General features: G+C 27.7%; 2 protein-coding genes across 4 annotated transcripts in view; one reads left to right on the top strand and one right to left on the bottom strand.

Annotated features, from left to right (window-relative positions):
• LOC136091396 (carbonic anhydrase 2-like) overlaps positions 1-22,387 on the bottom strand; it is a 73,635-nt gene extending 51,248 nt beyond the window's left edge. For 2 of the 3 annotated variants that reach the window (XM_065818906.1, XM_065818908.1), the window contains exon 1: positions 22,215-22,387. The gene's annotated coding sequence lies outside the window, so the exon portion shown is untranslated. Of the gene's footprint in view, positions 1-21,472; positions 21,544-22,214 lie in introns of those variants that run through there. The other variant, XM_065818907.1, reaches the window with a different exon arrangement.
• Positions 16,832-22,843, top strand: part of LOC136091397 (carbonic anhydrase 2-like) — a 44,751-nt gene continuing 38,739 nt past the window's right edge. Inside the window, exon 1 of the mRNA XM_065818909.1 lies at positions 16,832-16,918. Coding sequence (XP_065674981.1) covers positions 16,892-16,918 — 27 coding nt within the window. The 5' untranslated portion in view covers positions 16,832-16,891. The remainder of the gene's footprint in view (positions 16,919-22,843) is intronic.

Raw genomic sequence — 22,843 nt, 5'->3', positions numbered from 1 at the left:
TTTACTAACCTTATCTGAGTTTCGTTGTTTTTCTATTTAGATAAAGGTCCTATGATCTGAGGAGGGTATTGGCGATATTAACAAATATCGCCAATTAAAAGGTGTATTAATCAAAATGGCTTATCAAAATGTGTGCATTCAAGTTGTAAAAAAACCTGGTAGAGTATTTTCTTTTAAATGTAAATAACGTTTAAAATCCAAATAAAATTACTTCGCCAAAATTATATAGTTGGTTATCAGCTAAATTTCCTGTTCAATAGTTTTAAAATGAATAATTTCACTGTCGTTTGCGAAATAAGCAGTCTTTTTCAAGTATTTATAATTTATTGTTTTTTTTAAGCATATGTGACGCTCATATAATGTAATGCCCGGGGAAAAGTACTTCAATTGCCCCCTCTCTGGCCTGCCCTGTCAAAGACAGATCGAGGGGGGATGAGTTTATGCACTCCCACCGCCACCCCAACCCCCTCCCCCAACTCCCAACCGTGCTAGAAATTAAAAAATAATTTTTGGTTTTAGTATCAACATCCTCCACCCTTTCTCCACCCCTCCCCGCACACAAAAAATGTACTGATCCGTCACTTGACCCTGTATACAGGATCGTATTAAAGGCGAAGCCAGCCAAACCGCAGCCCTAGGCGCCAAACTTAAAAGGACGCAAAATTTCTTAAAAATCAAATAAATAAAAAGTTAAAAAAATATATTTTATGGCGTCAAGTTTATAAAAAAACTAATTAAAATTGCGCCAAGTCACATAAACTTCAGCTTATAAAAGGTCATTTACTGAACAGAAAAGCGCTTTTTCACAATAATATAGTTAATATATTTTTATAAAACTATCTTTTTTTAAGATGAAAATTTCCAACTTTTTAACCGAGCTTCAAATAAACTTTATTCAAAAATATCAGATTTTCCACCAATCTCAGTAGAAAACTTTCAACACAGGGATCCAGCAACATAGTCTAAATTAATGGAAAAAGAAAGATGTTCTTTGATTCAGGATGGGCTAGAGAAAAATTGTGACAATAGAATGCATCGCTTTAGCACAAGTTGGTATGAAAAAATTTATTACGATGGTGATTAAATTTGTTTGCTATTGGTTGCTCTACAGTAGTAAAGGAGTTTCATTATTTTTTTTGCTCTTTGTTATTTCATCAATGAAAACCAATGGTTTCTCAGAAATTACAATAGAATTTTGTGTCTGGAAAAAACTAATCCCAAGAACTCCTGAACATGAAAACAGCAATGAAAACCAAAAATGCTACTCTGATTGAAAAACTCTCAAAAAATAACCTTAAAAAAGGAAAGACTATGGATTCTGATTTGCAGAGAGTTATTAATGGCGAGATGAAAAAGTTAAGAGGCATCTTGAAAGAAATTGTTGATGCACTTTGCTTTGTGCTAAAAATATCGCCCTTTGGGGCCCAACAGAAGGCATTCGTCAACAAAAAAAAGAGTTTTTCTGAGCTTGATTCAATTGCGAAAACAAACTGCTTCAGTATGAAAACATTTCAATTGACATTGCAGCAAAAAAAATTATAGGCTTCCATTCAGAATTTTAGAGATGTTGGAGTGGACAACATCATGATAGATGCTACAGAAACAGCCAAACAGAATAGAATTGAAGGTGGCTTTCAAATAAAAATGGAAGCGCAAAGTAAAAAAGATAGCCCTTTATGAGGCTGAAGACAACTTTTACCTCCTCACAGCAGAAACAGCATAAGCATCTGATTGCAACCTTGTATTTGACAGCATTTTTACCTAAACTAAGTGTCAGTTTTAAGGCTATGTCTGCCGTTTCCACCAATTTTGACTTTCTCTGTGGGCATTCACTCTCTAAAAGTTAAGTGGATGAACTTGATTCAGAGGATGAAAGCTAAAGCCAAAAATTTCTCTTAGATATACAAGACAGTTTAGATTGTTCTCAATTTCAGTCAAAAACGGCATTTTTTAAATATCAAACAGCTGTAATGATAAAAACTTTAAAAAACTTAGCCCAACTGATAATTTGCAGCTCAATTATAAGTATTCTCTGACTTATACTTGTCCTAAAACGGCAATCGCTACTCGTATCTTCCTCACCTTACCAGTCAAAGTTGCTACGTGTGAAAGAAGTTTCAGTAAATTTAGACTCATATAAAACTAAACAAGTTTAACTATGGGCCAAGAACGTTTGTTTAGTCTGGCTATAATTTTAAACAAGCATGAAGTGATCGACATCACTGATTTTTGTTGACATCATTAGTGAATTTGCCTCAAATTAAAAAGAACAAACTCTCTAATTTTTTTTTTTTAATTCATTTATTCAACCAAAAATTGAAAAATTACAAGTTTTTTATAACTTTACAAAGTTAGGTTACGTGTCACTCATATAGTTAAAAACTAGTCATTGGAGTGACACCAAAATAAAATAAACAAACAAACAAAAAATAACCAACAGCAATGATAATAAATAAAAGCATGCGTAAATTGAATTAATTTAAAATAATTATAACGATAAAGTTATAATAAATTAAACAATAAGACAAAAAATATGAAAACACTCAATTAATAACTACAGCAAACAAAAATAAAAATAATTTGCAAAACTAATAAAACAAACTTTACGCAAACGAAAGAGCAAACACAAAAACTACAAACGGAAATGCAAACACAAAAACTTCTACAAAATAAAATAAAATAAAATGATATTTTTCTTTTGTTACTTTTGGCGAAAAAAAAGGGTGTACAAAAATTGGTAGCGTTTTATTTCTACGTATTAGTTAGTTCTTGTTATTTTTGTTTCGAACATTTTTCGCCTTTTTTTACTTTTACAGTTACGGACTTAATTTAAGACTCAGTGACAAAATCAAAATTTTAATGATGAAAGTGTGAAAATAGCATAATAAGTAGGATGCATGCATAAATATCTTGATGAATAAATTTGTTTCATGGAATTAAATATATCTGATGATATAATATGCAAAAATAGCATCTGACGGATTTGGAATTGCAGTAAAAATGTTAATTATGTATAAATAAGGAAACGATTATTGTTGTCAATTATTTTTAAGAAGTTGTGAATTTGTGTAGCTGGCTAATTTTTTAACTTGTTTTATTTCAGTCATTTTAAAACACCATAATGGTAAAGAAGAAAACATTAAATTAATCGATTATATCTCAAGTTATTTTATTATTTGAGGAAAATTATAACACTAGGGACATTGCATCAAGGTTGGGAATATCACAATCTTCAGCATCGCGTGTTGTAAGGCAGTTTAGTTCTTCTGGTTCAATTAAACCTAAACATCATCCTGGTAGAGCAAGGCTTATTTCAGCGCAGAAAGAACGTTTAATTCGACGAAAAGTAATGAAAACACCAACTATTACATCTTCAGCTATCAAAAGGAATTTAAATTTGAATGTTTCCGTCATATTCGACGTATTTTATGCAACAGACTTTCTATGCGGGTGTCAAGGCCTTTAAAAAAGCCTTTTCTTTATGATATCCAACGGAAGAAGAGAATATTGTTTTGTAAGAAGTACTCTCATTAGACATCAGAAGATAGGGCAAAGGTCTTGTTTAGTGACGAGAATAATTTTTATTTGATGGCAAGCTATAAACAATGGGTTCAACGCCCTAAACATTCATCAGCAACTGACACAAGGTTTACAGTTCCAACTGTTAAGCACCCTGCTCATGTGATGGTGTGGGGGTGCTTCTCAGAACATGGCCGTGGTTCCATTCGATTTATAAATCAAGGAGAAACTTTAAATTCAACAGCGTATATTAATATTTTGAATGACAGTTTGGAACGATTCATGGCGATTCACAATTGCACCGTGTTCCAGCAGGACTCAGCCCCCTGCCACGTCTCAAAGCAAACTAAAAACTGGTTTATATCAAAAAGAATTGAATTATTGGACTGGCTTTCAAATTCGCCAGATCTAAACCTGATCAAAAACCTATGGGTTTTAATTAAACGCCGAGTTGCCGAAGAAAAGCCTTCCTCCATCCCGGATTTAATTGAAAAAAATAAAGTTATCTGTGCTCATTTTCAGCTGACATCTGCAAAAATTTGGTGGATTCAATGCCGCAGCGCATTAAAGAAGTACTAAAACCGAAAGGAAATTCATGCAAGTATTAGCAGGCTGTAGTACAGTGGTGGCTCAAAAAATTAGAGCCACCCAACATTTTTACAAATTTTCATATTCTGAAGCTGATTTTCCCTATATTTTGTAATGAGTTAAATTTACAACTATTTATTTTAGGAATATAGGATATAAATAATAGTAAATCACAAAAATGTTAACAATCTGGACTGGTCTTTAAAGCTTTATGCCGACGACATCAACTTATACAGTTCATTTTGCAATACGGATCATAGCCATCACCTAGTTAATACTCTTGAAAACGTAATATTTTAATCAGAACATGGCAACTACCCATTTCTTCCAGTAAGTGTTTTGTTCATAGGATCGCGCGTGCTCCATCGAGAAAATGCATTAACTTTATCTATAAGTTAGGAGATCATATTTTAGCTTGGTCTTCTATTCCAAAAGATCTCGGTTAATGAAAAAAATGACTCTTGATTCTCAACTGAACTATAAAAAGCATATTTCAAACGTTGTACATGCAGCTAATACTAGAGCATACCCTATTTTAAAATGTTTTAAGTCCCGCGTTCCTAGTATTTTAGTAAGAGACTTTAATACATATATAAGGCCTCTATTAGAATATTGCTCCCCAGTTTGGTCGCCATTTCATACTGAACTGATAAAGGTAGTTGAGAACGTGCAAAAACGTTTCATAAAGAAAATCCTGCACTTAAGCAATTTGACCTACTATAACCGACTTCAGTTGCTTGATTTGGAGTCGCTTGAAATAAGGTGAGTAAAACATAATTTATCAACTTGCTTTAAAATTCTGCACAACTTGGTCTTAATTGATAAATCTATGTTCTTTTTGACAACAAAAACAACACGCGAGGACATAAATACAAAATGCGAAAACAACAATGTCGACTAGATATTCGCAAATATAGTTTCTCTTACCGAATTGTTAATATCGGGAATCAGTTGCCTTTTGATGTTTTTAATGCCGATAATATCAATATCTAAAATTAACTCAATCAATTTTGAAAAGTTATGTCGGCGTTGACTGCATATCTCATTTGTTATTTGTATATAAATTATTTATTCAATGTTGTACGCTGTTACATAATTTAATTTGGGGCACGTTGTTAATGACCATCAACATGGACCTGCGTGTCATTTAGAACATGTATTATTAGGAAATCGTCGACTATTTGAATATTTTCGTCGACTGTTGTAATTTTTTTAAAGACTAATCGTTATTTTCCACGTATTTTGACGTTTTCGGAATGTGTTATTTGGATCCACTTGATAACTTGATATATTAAAGAAAGGTAATAAAAGTTGATTTAAATCAATATTTACCCTCAAAGTTTTGTTACGCTTGAAATAGTAAAACTTAAAACGTTGAAAAGTTCTCTTAAACTAATTTTAAAATATATTTTACTGCTGACTTTTATTTATACAAATAATTCCTTTTTACAACTTAATTTCTAATTAAGTTTTATTACAGGATTGTTAACGCAACATTTTACGCAAGAAAATTACAAGTTTTTTCTTTAATTTTTGGTGCAAAAATTTAATGAGATAATTTAACAAAATATTTCATAAAAAGTCAATGTATTGAAAATATTAAAACACGTATATCTTTGGAACTAAATTAACTACAGAAATGGTTGAAACCATTTTGAAATAAAAATATCTTATGAAATTTAATGCAATTTTAAATTTAAAAAAATTGCATTCGCTATAAAAATTGACTAAACTCTATATGTATATATATATATATATATATATATATATATATATATATATATATATATATATACATATATATGTATATATACATATATATATATATATATATATATATATATATATATATATATATATATATATATATATATATATATATATATATATATATATATATATATATATATATATATATGTATATATATATTAGGGATGAGAACTTTTTTTTTCAAGTAACTATAACTCACGAAAATAAAAAAATAAAATATATAAATGCATTAAAACCGTTTGCGCAAATCCATTTTAAAGTATTGTTAAAAGTTTGAAAATTTGCTTAAATAACTCATATTGTTTAACTATTATATATTTTATATGTTTAAATATAAACTATACTTTAAATGTATAAGATATAAGAGAATAATTTAATTGGACAAGTTGATTACCCTTCCAATATTTAATAGGCAAGAAATTGTATATGTGGAAATTTGAAATGTAAAACAAAGCAGATATTAGAATAATATCATTTCCTTTTAGAATTTTTGGGTAATATTCCTAGATTAAGTGATGTTATTAAAAAGATCTCAATTGACGTTTGTCAATTTAATTTACTCCATTTATTTTACCATAAAATATGAAAATTTACAATAATATTTTATAAACTCACATAAATAAGGTTAGGTGTCACTCATATAGTTAAAAACTAGTTAATGGAGTGACATCTAAATAAAAAAGCCAAACAAACAAAAAATTCATGAATAAAACATAGAAAGAATTTAAAATAAAATAAAGAGGAAGAAAAAAAGAAAAAAAAGGAAAGAAAGAAAGGAAAATAAGGCACTAATAAATAAAGATAATAATATTAATTGCAATAATAATATAATAAAAATAATAATAATAATATTAATAATAATGTGAGTATAAGTACATTACAAATAGTAACTATATATAAATAAACTATAACTAATGATAAAAACTATGGTAAAAATAATTATAGTAAAGTTTATAACTGTGACAGAAATTATTAAAATGAACATAGCAATTGCAAAAATTAGAACAACAACCATAAAACTATTACTACAATTGAATCACTATCACTATCATTGTAAATAATATGAATAAGATTTTTAAAGCAAAGATAAATTAATGATAAGAGTAATATTAGAAGAGTTAAAAAAGACAATATAAAATAAAAGTTATAATAGTTTTATAAATACAGTAATATAAAAAAAGCAATAGTAATAAAAGATAAAAATAATATTCATCAAATATATACTCAAATAAAAATTTCTTAATTTGGTTTCGATTGAGAAGAAGAATGTTGGTAATATTATGGAATATAATTATGGAATAAAATGACTATACCATGTTTTACGGAGAAGTCTGTGCGAGAAAAGTCTGCTATTCAAAATTAAAAATTTGTCATTAAATTTACTCAAAGTAAAAATAAGATGACAAGTATTATAAATAACTGGGATAAATTACTTGACTTATTGCCTAAAAATGCTAAACTTAAAAATATGGAAGACAAACTCTTTTATAAACTTCAGAAATATTCCTATGGGTGCAAAAATCTCCGGTAAAATGGTAGCTAAGATATCTAAAAATAAAGGGTATCAAATAAGTTTCATGGCACAGATTGCAGAAGCTATACTCAATGAAGTTGGTGAGACATTTATTTGCAGGTCCGCAGTCTAAGTAGCATCTACAATACTAGTGCATGAATTAACCTTGATTCGGTTTTATATCAACTCTTCTGAGGAAATGATGTGCTTCCGTTTTAATGGTAAGAGCATAGACAAACAACATTATTATAGCATTTGCATTTCAAGCAAGTCTAAATCTTTGGTTAAATATTTGAAAAAATTTGGAGCAGAATTAGCTCGCAAAAGAAATTTTATTGATATAACGAAGTTAAAGTGCCATCAACTCGTAATTGACTTAAGAGTTTGGAAAGACACTATGATATTTGGAATTATTATCCATTAGACATTGCTTACAAAAATGAAATATGTGAAAGGTTGCTTGCAAAAGTGAAAGTATTATTCAAAAAAACGCCATCAACTTAGAGGCCACGTTTCTGAGACACTGTTATAATCTTTGATCTGCCTATACGTGTTATTGTAATAAAATAGTTCAGCGTTTGAACTATATTTATTTCTATGATGCAATTTTCAAAGACTTTTTCAATATATATATATACAAGCTTGAGTTACCCGGCGTTTACCGGGCCAATATTTAAACTGGCTTACCTGATATCTTTACACAAAAATGGGCCCAAAAATGGGCCCAAAAAAATGGTCCCCCCTGACCCCGGGGTCAGGGGGCCCATTTTTGGGCCCCCTTGACCCCGGGGGTCGGGGTACGGGGTCAAAACCCAGCTAAGAACCTTCTCCCCCTCGAGGACTACCCTCATGCCAAATTTTATCGAGATCGGTCCGGCGGTTTGGATTTCTATAGAGAACAAACAAACAAACACACACACATTGCCCTTTATATATATTAAGATATATATATATATATATATATATATATATATATATATATATATATATATATATATATATATATATATATATATATATATATATATATATATATATATATATATATATATATATATATATATATATATATATACAGGGCTGGCAAAAGGGACAGATGGAGGGGCAGATAGTAGGGCGCCAAGATAGTAGGGGCGCCATAAAAAAACCATAATGAGATTTTTTTTACAAAAAAGTAAAAAAAATTAAAAAAAGTAAAAAAAATATTAAAGTAGACACTAAATCGTATTCAAATGAAACATTATAAGATGAATCTTATAAATGCTTTTATAATTATATTTAAAAAAATTAATAATAATTTTAAATAGCAAAATTAAAAAACAAAAAAACTAAATTAATTAACATTATTGACTTTGCCAAAGCATTCATGTTTGTTGTGTGTCATTCATACAATGACACACAACAGCTTCTTTATTAAATTTCATAAATTGATAATGTTAAATAATGTTAATTAATTCAGTTTTTTTTTTTAATTTTGGTATTGAAAGTAAACCAAATTATACGCCAATAATGGCAAGATCATATGAGTCATAAATGTTAATGAATTTTCTTCTAACGATAAAAAACTGACACCGACAGCGCTGTAAATTGGTCGCACAACTGCCTTATGAATTTCAGGTCGAAAAGTGCTATGTAATGCAAGTTGGTAGTCACAAAAACTATTTAATAATACCATGTTTGACTGTAACAGACGCAATCTAGTTTCAACATGCATTGAGCGTGACCTTTGAATACTAAAATCTAACAAGGCTTATATATTCTCAAAGAACGCAGTGACCTTTTACTACAATACAAAATTGCTTATCATTTAAAATTAAAATACAGAATTTCAAAACTGTTTCTTTAAGGTTCTCATTTTTTTGGTTGAAAGATCAAGAACCAGTAAAAAATTAGCGTGTGAAATAGAAGACAACTTTACGGGATATATTTCGCATGTTAATAGTTTAAAGAAGCCTTCATTTTTTACTTGTGGATACACTTTAGGGTCTCTCAACCAATGATACTCAAAGGCTCTTTAGCTTATTTTCCAATCTATATGTATTCTAATCCTAATTTAGCTGTAAGACAGTCATTAACTTATATTATTGATTATGCTTTTAATTTAAAACTATGCATGTTATAGGGGCATTTACTTGCTGCTATGCCCTGGGTGTCATGATAGCTCTCAGCGGCCCCATGTATATATATATATATATATATATATATATATATATATATATATATATATATATATATATATATATATATATATATATATATATATATATATATATATATATATATATATATATATATATATATATATATATATATATATATATATACTTTTTTTAACCAAAATTAAACCAAAACTCAAATTAGTTCTTTAAGTTAAATGAAAATTGCTGCGCAAAAGAACAAATGATCTCCTATTTCTATTTTTTTAAATAAGTTTTGCGTTGCGTAATTTATGGACGGTCGCTAAAAAGTTGCGAAATACGGTTGAGCGGCGTCTGATGTCTCTATGGAGATTAAATAGACTTTTATGACAACATTTTAAAACTAACTTTTTTCGTTTAACTGACTTTTTTTGAACTTTTGCTAAAAAATGACTAAAATGATTTTTATTCACATGAAATATTGAAAAAGTTCACGCACAAACAAATTCGAAATGTTGTATCGACCATTTTAGTGTAATATATATTTTTTTCAACAATATTTGTATGTAATATAAGTCATTAAACCAACTTGTAAAATAATTTAATTACAACATATTATTATGGAGACAGGCTCGTACTGCGGAGGAGTCGTTGGGTGCAATCGACTCTTTTTGTACCAAGTGGTTTTTTTCACACAAATTATGTTATAGAAATCAAGTGAAATATTTATTTTTTACTCTTAGCTTCCCACTACTCTAAACGAACCCACTAAAAAAGTTCACGGTATTGCCCTGAGAGAATTGTTTGGAATTTTACAAAGTATTGAAAAAAGTTGTGCGTTCGAGAAGTTTCTTTAGAGTTATAAAATTTTCTTTAGCTGTTTTGCAGTGAGATATAACTTGAAATTCAAGTGAGGTGTTCAAAGCGGATAGTTAAGTTTAAATAAATTGGCCTAATTTTGTATCAACATTATTATTGGATAATTAAAAGAGATCTTGTATTATTTTGTGAGCTACATTGATATTTGTGATTTATATACAAACATATAACTGTGCATATAATATTTTATTAGTTTTTTATATTTTCTATAATTTTGAATTGCTTGTTCTTGAATTAAACATATGAAAATTTGATAACAGTTTCTTTATTTTGTAACGTGTTAGACATTTACATTTAGGCCTTTTCTATTTCAGTTGCTGAGTAGAATATATCATGTCGTTTAAAATGAGCTCTAACACCGAGAATAACGACGAAACTTGGACAAAGAACTAAATCCAGTTTTAAGCACCATCAAGAAAATGCAAAGTGGAAATTTACAAAACATCCTTGAGTGAAAGGAGTTGTATGCTCCATAAAAACCAAGTCATTGGACGTTTAAAATTTCTTGAACCCGTTACCAAAGATCGGAGAGAGAGAATCGGTGTAATTATTATTGAACTTTCAATGTTTTGCTCCTATGAAGCAAAACATTGAAAGTTCTGTGGTCCTCAACAATGAAGCAAAAGAAATTAAGTTGACTGCGCTAAAATTAAAAAATGGAAAAATTCAAACAATAGCAGAAGGACTTCGACTTCACGATGCGTTAAAGGAATTCAACCTGTGCGGATCAATTGTGATAATTGTTGCTAATACAACAAGTGTGAATACTGGCAAGAAGACAAGCGTTGTTGTTCGGATGCACCAAGTTCTCTAAGAGAAAGGTTACCACAAACCTAAGGTCATCAATTGTCAACATCGTGTGCTGAATCGCATTTTTAGATTTGTCATAGACGATGAGCTCAATAAGTTCATTAAATCATCAAACATTGAGTACTTTTTTGTAAAGGATTTGTGAGCAATTATGATAAATTTAAATTACCCTCCAGCAACGGTAAAAATGAGATTTAGAAAACAGGCGGCTGGAGAGACGACATGAAGACGACAGTGAGATGGTTTCTTCACCATCTCACTCGTGTCTTCACTCACTCGTGTCCGTCAAAGCACTGAGATGAATAAGACACCTTTCGTAAAGTTTGAACAAATCCCAAACATCAGCAATGCACGCTGGAACTCTCGAGCCATTCTAGCTTCTCTTGCTTTTATTCTGATGCCTGAAGCCCGTAACAGGCTGCGTAAAATCTTTTCATTCATTTTCTACTACTCATGGGCAAAACATTTGCTTAGCAGACTATTTTTTCGCGCATAAGATTTTTATGAACTATCTGAAGTACTGAATAACTATCCTAAATGTCTAAGATACTTGCAAAACCACTGGAAGACACAAAAATCTCCTATCGACATTGCCCAAAGCAACCAGTGCTGTGAGCGTGAGATCAAACTTTTATAAGACTTGTATGAATCCTGTTGCAACTAGGACGACCCCTCACTATAAATATTTCTGCCCAGTGGTATTATTGTAATTAATTGACTTCCTTGTGTGTTTGATGACCCTGTAAAATGTATCTCTGTAAAACTGCTTAAAGGGACCTCAAAAGTTAGGCAAAAAAGCTAATAAATAGAAAGTTTTAAATCATTTTGTGCGTGACACATTTTTATCAAATTACCTTGAAAGTAAGATTTTTTCTAATCTTAAATGAAAGCTCGTCAAATTATGATATAGGGAAACGAGGTTGTAAAAGGTTCATCAACGTAATATTTAATCTTTTAATTAAAATTTAAGGAAAAAAGTTTGTTAAACAAAAGTAGCTAATTTCAAAATGCAGACATAAAAGTCTACGTAATCTCCATAAAGATATCAGATGCCGCTCCACCGTATTTTGCAATTTTATTAACGATTTTATATATATACATACATATATATATATGTATATATATATATATATATATATATATATATATATATATATATATATATATATATATATATATATATGTATATGTATATCATTCGCTTAACGCAAAGAAGTACGATTTTTAAAAAAGACTGAACGAATTATAGGTACATGTTTCAATATGCTTAAAATAACTGTTTATGATATTATTCAGCGCATCAATCAACCGATAATGTTAATCCAGAAATATCCTTTAGAAGTCCAAGAATAACCGCCGCAAAAACCAAAAACATGATGCATTCTCAAATCTAACATGATATGTTCACATAAAAAAATACTTAAAAACAAAACTTACAAATAGCTTAAGAGCTATTAGCTATTTTTTTACTGAACAATACTTAAAAGATATTATTTTTAGATTTTAATGCGTTTGCAGTCTGGGTGTTTCTAAATTGATTACGACAAAGATCGTGTTTCATTAAAAAAAGTCTTGACGATAACATCTTGATTTAATAAGCATTCATATAAATTGATTTTGTCTGAGACATTGCGTAAAATGGAAAAAGATTATGTTAGAAATTATTTTCAACACAATATTTTGGGCGTGATCCAACCATAAAAAGTTTCGTACTTTTATAAAACTCGAATATTTTTGTTAATGGATAATGTTTAAAGAATTAGGACTTACAATTAGAAAGTCACCCAAATATATTATTAGTTTCTAGTGAAATTTTTTTTGAATGGGTTTTTCGACAAAGACACACAACGTTGTATAGGGGAAAACGGGGCAAGATGGCAAATGGAACAAGATAACTTTTCATATATAACTATAAAAAATATTAGTTGGTGGAAACGAATCTGTGTTTATATCTTTCATATTAAAACACTCACTGGTTTTTTTTTAAATACTGTAAACGTAATTTTATACGTAAAGTTTATTTTTTGCGCTTAAAAAAGTTGCCTCAGTTTTAAGCAGCCGTGGCGCAGTGGTAGCGCACTTGCCTCAGAAACAAAGGATCCGTGGTTCAGTGCCACCTCTAGGCAAGTTGTGCGACATTAATTTGGAAGGAGGCGTGAACTTCCAATTAAATACTTATCTACGGTGCTCTGCGATAAGACCGTAAGGACTTCTAGGGGTACCTAAAAAAAATTAAAAAAAAAAAGTTTTGGTTATTGCTAATGAATGGTATTCTTTGAAGGTAACTTTTTAGAGACACTTGTTAATTTTGTGTTACTTTGGTTAGAGTAATTGGTAATTTAAAAAAAAAAATTATTTGAAGACAGTAAATGCATAACAAGTCATCTTGCCCTGGTCACATGACGAGGTAATAAATATATGAATTTTATACTTTAATGTTTATTATAAAGTTTTTTTATTTACAAACAAATTACATGCAGACAATGAAACATTAAAAAACATACAAAGTATTTTTGCTTCATAACTAATAGTTTCTAACTCTGGATTTTCAAAACGTTTGCCATCTTGCCCCATCCTCCCCTATTCATTGGGTAATATCCGGTTTTTTACAACAAATCTAAAAAACAACATATAAAAATAATTTGAAAGTTTAACAAGCAACAATATTGCATTGAGAATTAATATCTGAAAACTTCTTGCTCGTTCCTAGCTATAAAGATTTAAGACTTGGTATCTGCATTGCTTATAAGATCTTTTCACGAGATATATTTACGTTTCAAAGACTAACGTTTTGAAATTTAACATACTTTAGGGGTCATCCATAAAGTACGTACGCTTTTTTTTGTACACCCCCCCCCCCTCCCCCTTCATCTCCCGCATTTTGCAATACACTTTTTTGAGTACCCTTCGCCTCCCTAAAAGTACCTACACTTTTAACCTATTTATCTAACATTTTATGATATATTTTTTAGTTTAGTGTTTCCTTTCTTTTATAATTGGCTCACTGCCCTCCTATCTTATATACGCTATTTGCAGACCCCCTCTTCCCCTCTCAATCGCTCATTTAAAGTAGTATTTTCATTTTTTAATGACAGATAGATATCTTATAAGAAATTATTTTGCAAATATTGTTATTATAAAGTATATGTAATATATATTATATGCCATATACTGTATATTGCATATGACATTTTTATACTTAAATAATTTAAAATTAAACTAATTATAACGCCTACTAAGTTTGTTAAATATTGAATTAAGTAATATTAATAATAAAAATTAGTGTAATTTTTCTGAAATGTCTCAGTAAAGTTCTTTTAAAAAAAGACTTTTTCAGAGACAATTTCAGAGAAAGTTCTAATTTTAAAGTTCTTATGTCTCTTAGTTTGTTTTTTTTTGGTAAAACCCATACGAAGACATGTAGATTTGCGTAAAAATCTACCTAGTAATGAATTACACGAGCAACATTCTTAAAGTTTTTCTAAGATTGAAAAAGATATTTTTTTCAGTAAAATGATCTTGATGAAACAGTATTTACAAAAACTTTGGTGTATTGTAAAGTTCATAATTTCATATCTTGTACCTGTATTATCGGGAAGTCAAATCATTAGCTTACCAGTTAAAAACCCAAACCATTGTGATAACTTAGGAAATAATTATTAAACTACTCTAAAAACTTTTTAAAAAACAAAAAACTGCGTTACTTTATTTTTTAAAAAATAAATCAGCTTTAGGCAATGTAACCTTTTTTATCACAACTTAAATTACCTCGAGATCAACGCTATTTCATAGCCGATATCCAGCAACTATTTCCTTAATATATATTAAATTTTTTAAATGTTATAAGAAGCTATAAATAAAATTAAAATTAAAGATAAAAACCGTACTTTTAGAGAGACAATTTTAACCTATAAAAATGTTCAAAATTGAAAATGATCCTAATGAAACCTCACTAAGTAACATTATATTCGTTAATAAGAAAACGCTCATTACACGAAGTAATGCTTACTTTAGTACACCTCGGTTTAAATTGCAATTGTACGGAAAACATTCACTTTGCTAGAAGTGGAACAATTTCTTGAAGCTTGATCCCAAGAAATATTTCTTCCACAACCAACATTATAAGTTTTAAAAAAAAAAATTTGAATGTATAAAGCAATCAAATGCCAACACAAAATATATCATAAATAATAAAAAGACAAAAAAATTAAAATAGCTATTATAATTTGAGCAAATTTACATGTGGTAACCATAGTCACCATCATCGGTTTATGTGGTAACCATAGTGGTACCACATGTGGAACCATAGTCACCATCATCGGTTTATATAGTTCAGTATTTTACTGTGACAGTTTATTTAATATATTTGTAAAATCTACCGATGTTAAATAAAGTTAAATAGATTAATAATAGAGAACAACTGGCAGAAATAAACTTCTTATAACTATTTTTTATTATTATTTTCTTTATTGTAACCTTGTAAATATTATTACAATACAATTCGATTAATATCCTTAGCAATAACAGTGGCAATTATAATTATAAATCATTAATTTACAATAAAAAAATTTCATCATCTCATCATCTTATATGCCAAAATTATCGTTTTGAAATTTGTTAAATTTTTCTTTTTTAGAAACAGTTTTCTTATTTATAATGTGAGTTTCGAATTTGTTGTCAGTATCGCATGCAGTATCAGGGCTGAGTGTTCCTTAGAACTTATATTACTGTTTAAAAAAATATAAATAAGTTAATGTTGGACAATAATAAGGACAAAAAAAATATACAACTGATTTGTGAAACTTAAATTTCACAAATGATAACAAATTAGTTGTACAAACACACAAAAAAATCAATGTACTAAAATCATTTAGTAGAATTAAATTAAAATTCAAAAGTTATGTAACTTGAATAGAACTCTTATCATTTTAGTAAATAAATAATCTATAACTTTAAGTAAATAAATAGTCTATAATAAACAGTAATATCACAAAAATGCAAAACAAAAAACAGAGTGTGACCAAAGGAACAAAACTCTGAGTTTAATCAAATGAACTAAGTTTAAATAAAACATTTTGATAATAATTTTCTAACAAAAGCTTTTTTTACAAAGTTCCATATATATATATAGATATATATATATATATATATATATATATATATATATATATATATATATATATATATATATATATATATATATATATATATATATATATATATATATATATTTATATACGTAAAAAAGCTACGTAAAAGAAGGTGAAAACTGCACTTTCAGAGAATATTAATAATATATATTAATAAGTCCCATGAATAATTATATCATATTTGGTCATTTAATGCGCACACAGTTTAAATCAAATTTATAAAATCCACTATATATATATATATATATATATATATATATATATATATATATATATATATATATATATATATATATATATATATATATATATATATATATATATATATATATATATATAGGGCTTTGTATAAATTTGATTTTAACCTGTGTGCGGATTAAATGACCAAATATGATATAATTATTTATGGGATTTATTATAAGTAATCCTTGGCGCTGAGCTTGTTAAATACAGATCTGCCTTAATTTTATACGTATTGGTTGCTTTTATACTTGAAGCTTCGAAGATTTGGTAGTAATTAAAAATGGTGCAAGAAAACCATTCTAAAAAAGTAGGTGCATATTGGAACATTTTTTTAATATTTTTTATCTACACACATAATGTTTTTAAAACTTTACCATCTTTTTATTAACTTTTTTGTTTAACTAAGTCAGAATTCTTACTATGTTGTTTCTTAATGCATAAATATGCTCCTAAAGGTTTTAACAACTTTGTTTTTAGCTAAAGTTATATTTGGCTATAAAATATTTTAATATATGGTAAATAAATAAATGAAATTGAATAAACAAACACAAGGAACTATAAGCTTACATGTTTTGTAATCTTGTCATTTTGTTATGTTTTGCATTTCAGCAATTTCACATTCTATTTAGCGCATCTTTTATTAGGGCATGTGGAAAATGCGTCATCTTGAGTTTTGAAAATTTATAAATACTGCTTTGTTTATGCCTTTTATTTAATAAAATTTTTTGTCTAACTGTCTATATTTAAGCGGTAGCGGCTCAGTGGATCTTTTTTTGAGCGAGTGGTCTAGAGGTTCCTGTTTGTAGTAATACCACGTGCAACGGTACAAATAATATACGTAATAATTTTGGAATTAATGGAAAAAGGAAGGGTTAAAAAGAAGGGGAAAAAAAGTGCCTATAATTAGGGGCTAACCGGCCTAAATAATTTGTTGCTGTTTTTTTCTTTGGATTTTTTCTTGACAGTGATCTTAAGCTTGACGAAACACGATAAGCTAGGAAATTAGTTTGACAATATTTTTTTTATGTATACTTTTTTTATTTTAGTCAGTTATTTATGATTCGTTTACTTTGATTTCGTACTGCTTGTTACCAGCTATTTACGAACTTTAATCACAAAGAATCAAAAATAATAGCAAATTTAATTTTCAATTTTTTTAGTGTAATAAAAAATATGCTAGTAGCAAACATATTCTTAAACCGCTAAGTTAGCTATCAATAAAAAAAATGAGAAGCAACCTTCACACACCTAACCTAACAATGTTTATTTTATCATAAACATTATAAGTTTTCAAAATTTCACAACATAAAAAAAGAAATAAGTAAGAAATAACAGACATTTGCTTTTTATAATGAAACTTGAGGATTTTTATAGAAAAAATTGAATCTAAACTTCTTCAATTCTGTTACAAAGAAGGTCAATAAAAATGTTATGAAACATTTCTGAAACTTATTCAAGAAGAAACGGCCTCGAAGTTTTGGCAATTCAATTATTTGATCTGATGATATAATTAAACTTTATTTATGTCATTCACTTCATAAGATAAATTACAGGTGTGATGTTTAAAAACAGATTACTTTTCTTTGGCAACGCCTTTTAGAGGCGATTCTACAAATAAAATGAGGGGGCTTAAACCCTTAAAAGTACCGACAGGTTCTTTTTAAGGATTTAATAAAATAAAAACGTCCTCAAATCTCAAATTCACCCAACTGAATTGTGTCAAGTACTTGATTAGCCGACTAAATTTATCAAGAAATCGATTATAGCTTGAAAATCATCATCTTTGGAGGAGGGGGGAGGAAGTGTGGAACAGCCACCGACACCCCCTACCCTAAAATTGCCTCTGACGCTTATCTCTGAAGTATATTCTTGGTCAGCGCTTTTTCATTTTCACTCATCTCTCAAGTATTTAATTTTTTTTTTTTTTACTATTTTATCTTTTTTTAACGATTGTAAATGAAAGCCGATGTGTCATCTTGAAAGAGTTGGTTCGTGTTTGATTTTTTTGTTTGTTTTTTATTATCTTTGTTCCGATCTCTATAGATAAAGATTTTTTATATAAAATCTTTTACTGAAAGCTTTTTTTGTCTATATCTTTTGTCGCCCAGATCTCAAACTTCATATAATCTTCATATAATCATAATACAATCAACGAGTTTCGCAAAAAGTTGGCTTTGCAAATAATAGATATAGTCTTTTTTAACGGCAAAAAAGTAATAACAAACTTGAAAAAAAAGAAAAAAAAACAATTATAAAAAGTAAAGAAATAAGTAAGAATAAAAACCATTCAGCCAAAAATCTTAAAACAGAAAAATTAGTAAAAAAAAAAGTCGAAACTAAATTGAAGGAAAAAAAGTGTATATGAAAAGAGAAAAAAAACTTTACCGCGTTACTTACGGCGGTTTGTTATTTTAATTGTTAAACAACGGTCAAAGGGAAAGAAATATTTATTATTCTGCCTGTCTTCTTTAACTTACAATTTAATTTATCTATGAACTCTCTTTTTGTTTTACTTTTTTTTTTTTCATATATATTATTCTCTGTTTAGAATCGGGATGTTTTTTCGATTACAATTTTTATTTTTATATAACATTTTTTTCACTTCACTTTTTATTTTTATCTTTTCATAAGTTCTTGTATTGTTAACGTTTTTAACACCCAATACCATCCAAAGTATTTTATTTAAACATCATTTATATACTTCTGACATTCGAATTTTTTTTTATCTTAATTTTGTTGCTTGAGATAGAACGACTACGCTTTTTTGCACTAGTCTTTTGTAAAGATTTTGCAATAAATCAAACGAGATTACTTTACAAAACTTGTTTCCCGTTGATAAATTTTTTATTTATTTAAGATATTTAATCTATTTTAAAAAAAAGTAATAATAGTGTTTACTATTATTTGCTTGGAAATTCTTTTATTTGAGAAGTAATAATAATATAATGTAAAATTAAAGAAGGTGAAAAACGAACTTTTTTAAAATAACGGGTACAGAAAACATTAAAGTTAAAATTGAAGACTTTTGAAAAATGTAAATATAAATTAGTTTTTCGTAAGAATCTCTTACGAAAATTGTATTACTTGTTATTTTCTATTTTTTCCTAATTTTTGCAAAGTTTATGTGTTACAAGAACTTACAAAAAAAAGAAGAAACTTAAAAAAAATTAAGTTACCAACATTTACTGTCTGCAAACATTAATTAGGTAACAGTAATTAAAATTAGTTATAATTAAATTAGAATTTTAATTAGAATCAAAATTAATTAAAACAGTAATTAAAATTAAAACAGTAATTAAGTAAATCTCTGGAATCTCTGATTTTAAATTTCAGCTATTTAAATAGAGGTGTACTAGATTTCGAACTAGAAACTCTATTACCATTTATAGACTTCTTTTGAGATGGTCCCCGGAATTGACTTTAAACTGATTATACACTGATCTCATACATTGTCTTATTCTTTATTACAATTTTTTGTCTGCATGAGACTACATCTCATTCTAGTTAATTTAATGAAAAGTTTATGATAAGCACGTTTTATTTGATGTAAATTAGGAGAAGCCAACACTTTTGTACAATCACTGCATTCAGTAAATTTGATTGTTGGCTTTTTTTTCACTTGTCCATAAAAGGTCCAAAGTGAAGTAAATGATATAGGTATTTATTTTTAGAATTTACTTATTCTTTAAATAATTTTTCGGAAATAATGTAGTGTTTTTTTTTTGCAAACTTATGTAAAAAGTGTTTGCAATATTTCGTAAATGATCAGAAGTTTACCGTAACTAATCACAATTCTATAAAAAAAGTCAATTTAAAATAGTAAAATATTAAATGAAAATACTTGGCATGCTAAATTAGCTGACTATACAAACTGATATAAATCACAATAGACAAGTCAATAGATAACTCAAAGTTACGACTAACAAGTCATAATTCATAATAGCGTACCGTTTATGTTCTAATTAAAAAATAAGTTTGTGCAGCGCAATTCAATACTTGACAAACTTCGCTAATAAATAATAGAATTTCTCGATGACGCAAACTATCTTTGTGGGATTGATATTGATACAAGCAAACAATGTAGCGTCACCAAAACAGTACGGTATCAAAAAGTCACAATTCATAATTTAAGTTTAAACACGATTGTGTTTGCAGTGCAAGGTTTTTAGCTAAAATTTACAATTTAGTTCTGATCACTTGAGCACTAGAGGTTCTAGTGCTCAATTGATAACTGATCCAATTGTAAATTTTATTTGTAAAAAAAAATCGAAAAATTTATCGAAACATATCTTATAATAAAATCTGTGAAAAGATGCTTCGCCTGAAGTACTTGTTCACAGAGGTAAACAACTTTTATTATAACATTTTAATAAAAGTGTGCGGTAAATTAAACAAATTTAAATAAATAAAATCAAAACTAACAATAAAATTTTTAAAATAATTTTTTAAATAACATTTCAATATTATTATTAATAATCAATTACAAACTTAATAATGAATAACAAAAGTTTTTTAGAGATTTAGAAAAAGATCGGAATTCTCGAAAGAGTTTAAACTAATTGATTGACAAAGAATACAATCGAATTTTAGTAATACGAAAATTCGATTCGAAAAAAAGTTACTAAAAACACCGAAAGGTTTTTTTCATTTTTTTTTTATTTTGTTGTGAAAAATTACGATCTTACTAACGTTCTTACGATCTTACTTACGTCTAAATTATGTGTCATACTTATTTTAACTTTTGAATCATATGAGAAAAGTTAACACTTCAATTACCAGTTAAAATATATTTAATACAAAGAATCTCTAATACAACCGGCAATTTATGAATTAAATAAGTAAAAAAAAATCTTGGGCTCACCAGTCTCACTCATACGCAAGATCTCTTTCATTACTACAACTAAAGCATAACTATATTGACATATAAAAAATGTAAAATTCTTTTAAAAATAATTTAATTTTTTACAAAAGGACGCGCGTGCAGGGTGCATTAAGTACTTACAGAACATGAGTGAGATTCTTTTTTTTAATGAATTGAAAAAAACTAAATTTAAAACGTTAACAGAACTTACAATTACAAGCTAATTAGCTGGTGATTATTTGTTCTGTAACTGTCTTAAATTTAGTTTAGTTTTCAAAGCACACATTTAATAAGCTTAAAAGAGTGAAAATTAAACATAACTAACAAAAAAATTTATTCAAACTTAATAAGAAATAAGTCAAAGAAACTATGTTCAAGAGTACTTTTGTTGAGTATAATACTCTTTTTATTATACTCAACAAAAAGAAAAAAGAAAAAAAATATTACATATTAAATATTAGGTTGGAGGAAAAAAAATTGAAAATTTATTACCAGTTAGGCGCAAACAATTAATATTATACAATTAATATTATAAGGTGAGGGTTGGTGTAAATGACACATTAAAAACGTTTTCACAACTAAAACTTAGATTAAAAATTTTTTTTTTAATTTTTATATTATCCTAGCAACAATGATTGATGCAATGATTTAAATTTATAACCAACAAATATAAGATAAATAAAATACATAAAATAAATAAAATATATAAAATCAATTTCGATAAAAGTTATACTAATCATACCTTTTTTTGGAGCTAGATCTTTAAAAGCAGTGAAACAAGGTTTTTTAGTAAAACTTGTTCTCTTTTATTTACCTTTTCTTCTTATTCTTCAAGTTAAAGTAAAAGATTTATTTTTTTTATTCTTCAAGTTTTTTTTTCTTATTCTTATTCTTAAAGCAAAAGATCTGTTAAATATCAAATTTAAATTTCATCAAAGGAATTTAAATGTAACAATTTAATAAATTGAATTACAATAAAGTTTTAAACTTAAGGCAAATATATGCAATAAATGTATTCAACAACGCATGAAATAATTTCAATAGATAATTTCAATAAGTTTTTTTAAAAATTAAAATTATAATCATTAGCAAAACAAAGTGAACATCTGGTTTCTCGTTGTGTTCTGTTTCATTCATTAAATTATTTATGCAACGCTCATTCATGTTTACTTTTACAATTTTTAAGAATTAACTGTAAATGATATATGCGAGTGTTGACTATAAACCTTTTTTTTTTGACTGAAGTTATTCATTCAAATTTTCTTAGTTAAAAGTTTTATAAACTTAAATATAAAAATAAGTATGAAGAACCCCATGCAAAGTATTTCAGGGATCTTCCTTTTTTAAATTCAAAAGAATTATCATTAGTAA

The sequence above is a fragment of the Hydra vulgaris genome, chromosome 15 (assembly GCF_038396675.1).
Source record: "Hydra vulgaris chromosome 15, alternate assembly HydraT2T_AEP".
Taxonomy (NCBI): domain Eukaryota; kingdom Metazoa; phylum Cnidaria; class Hydrozoa; order Anthoathecata; family Hydridae; genus Hydra; species Hydra vulgaris.
Note: the sequence above shows the minus strand (reverse complement) of the source record. Positions and strands in the feature narration are given on the sequence as shown.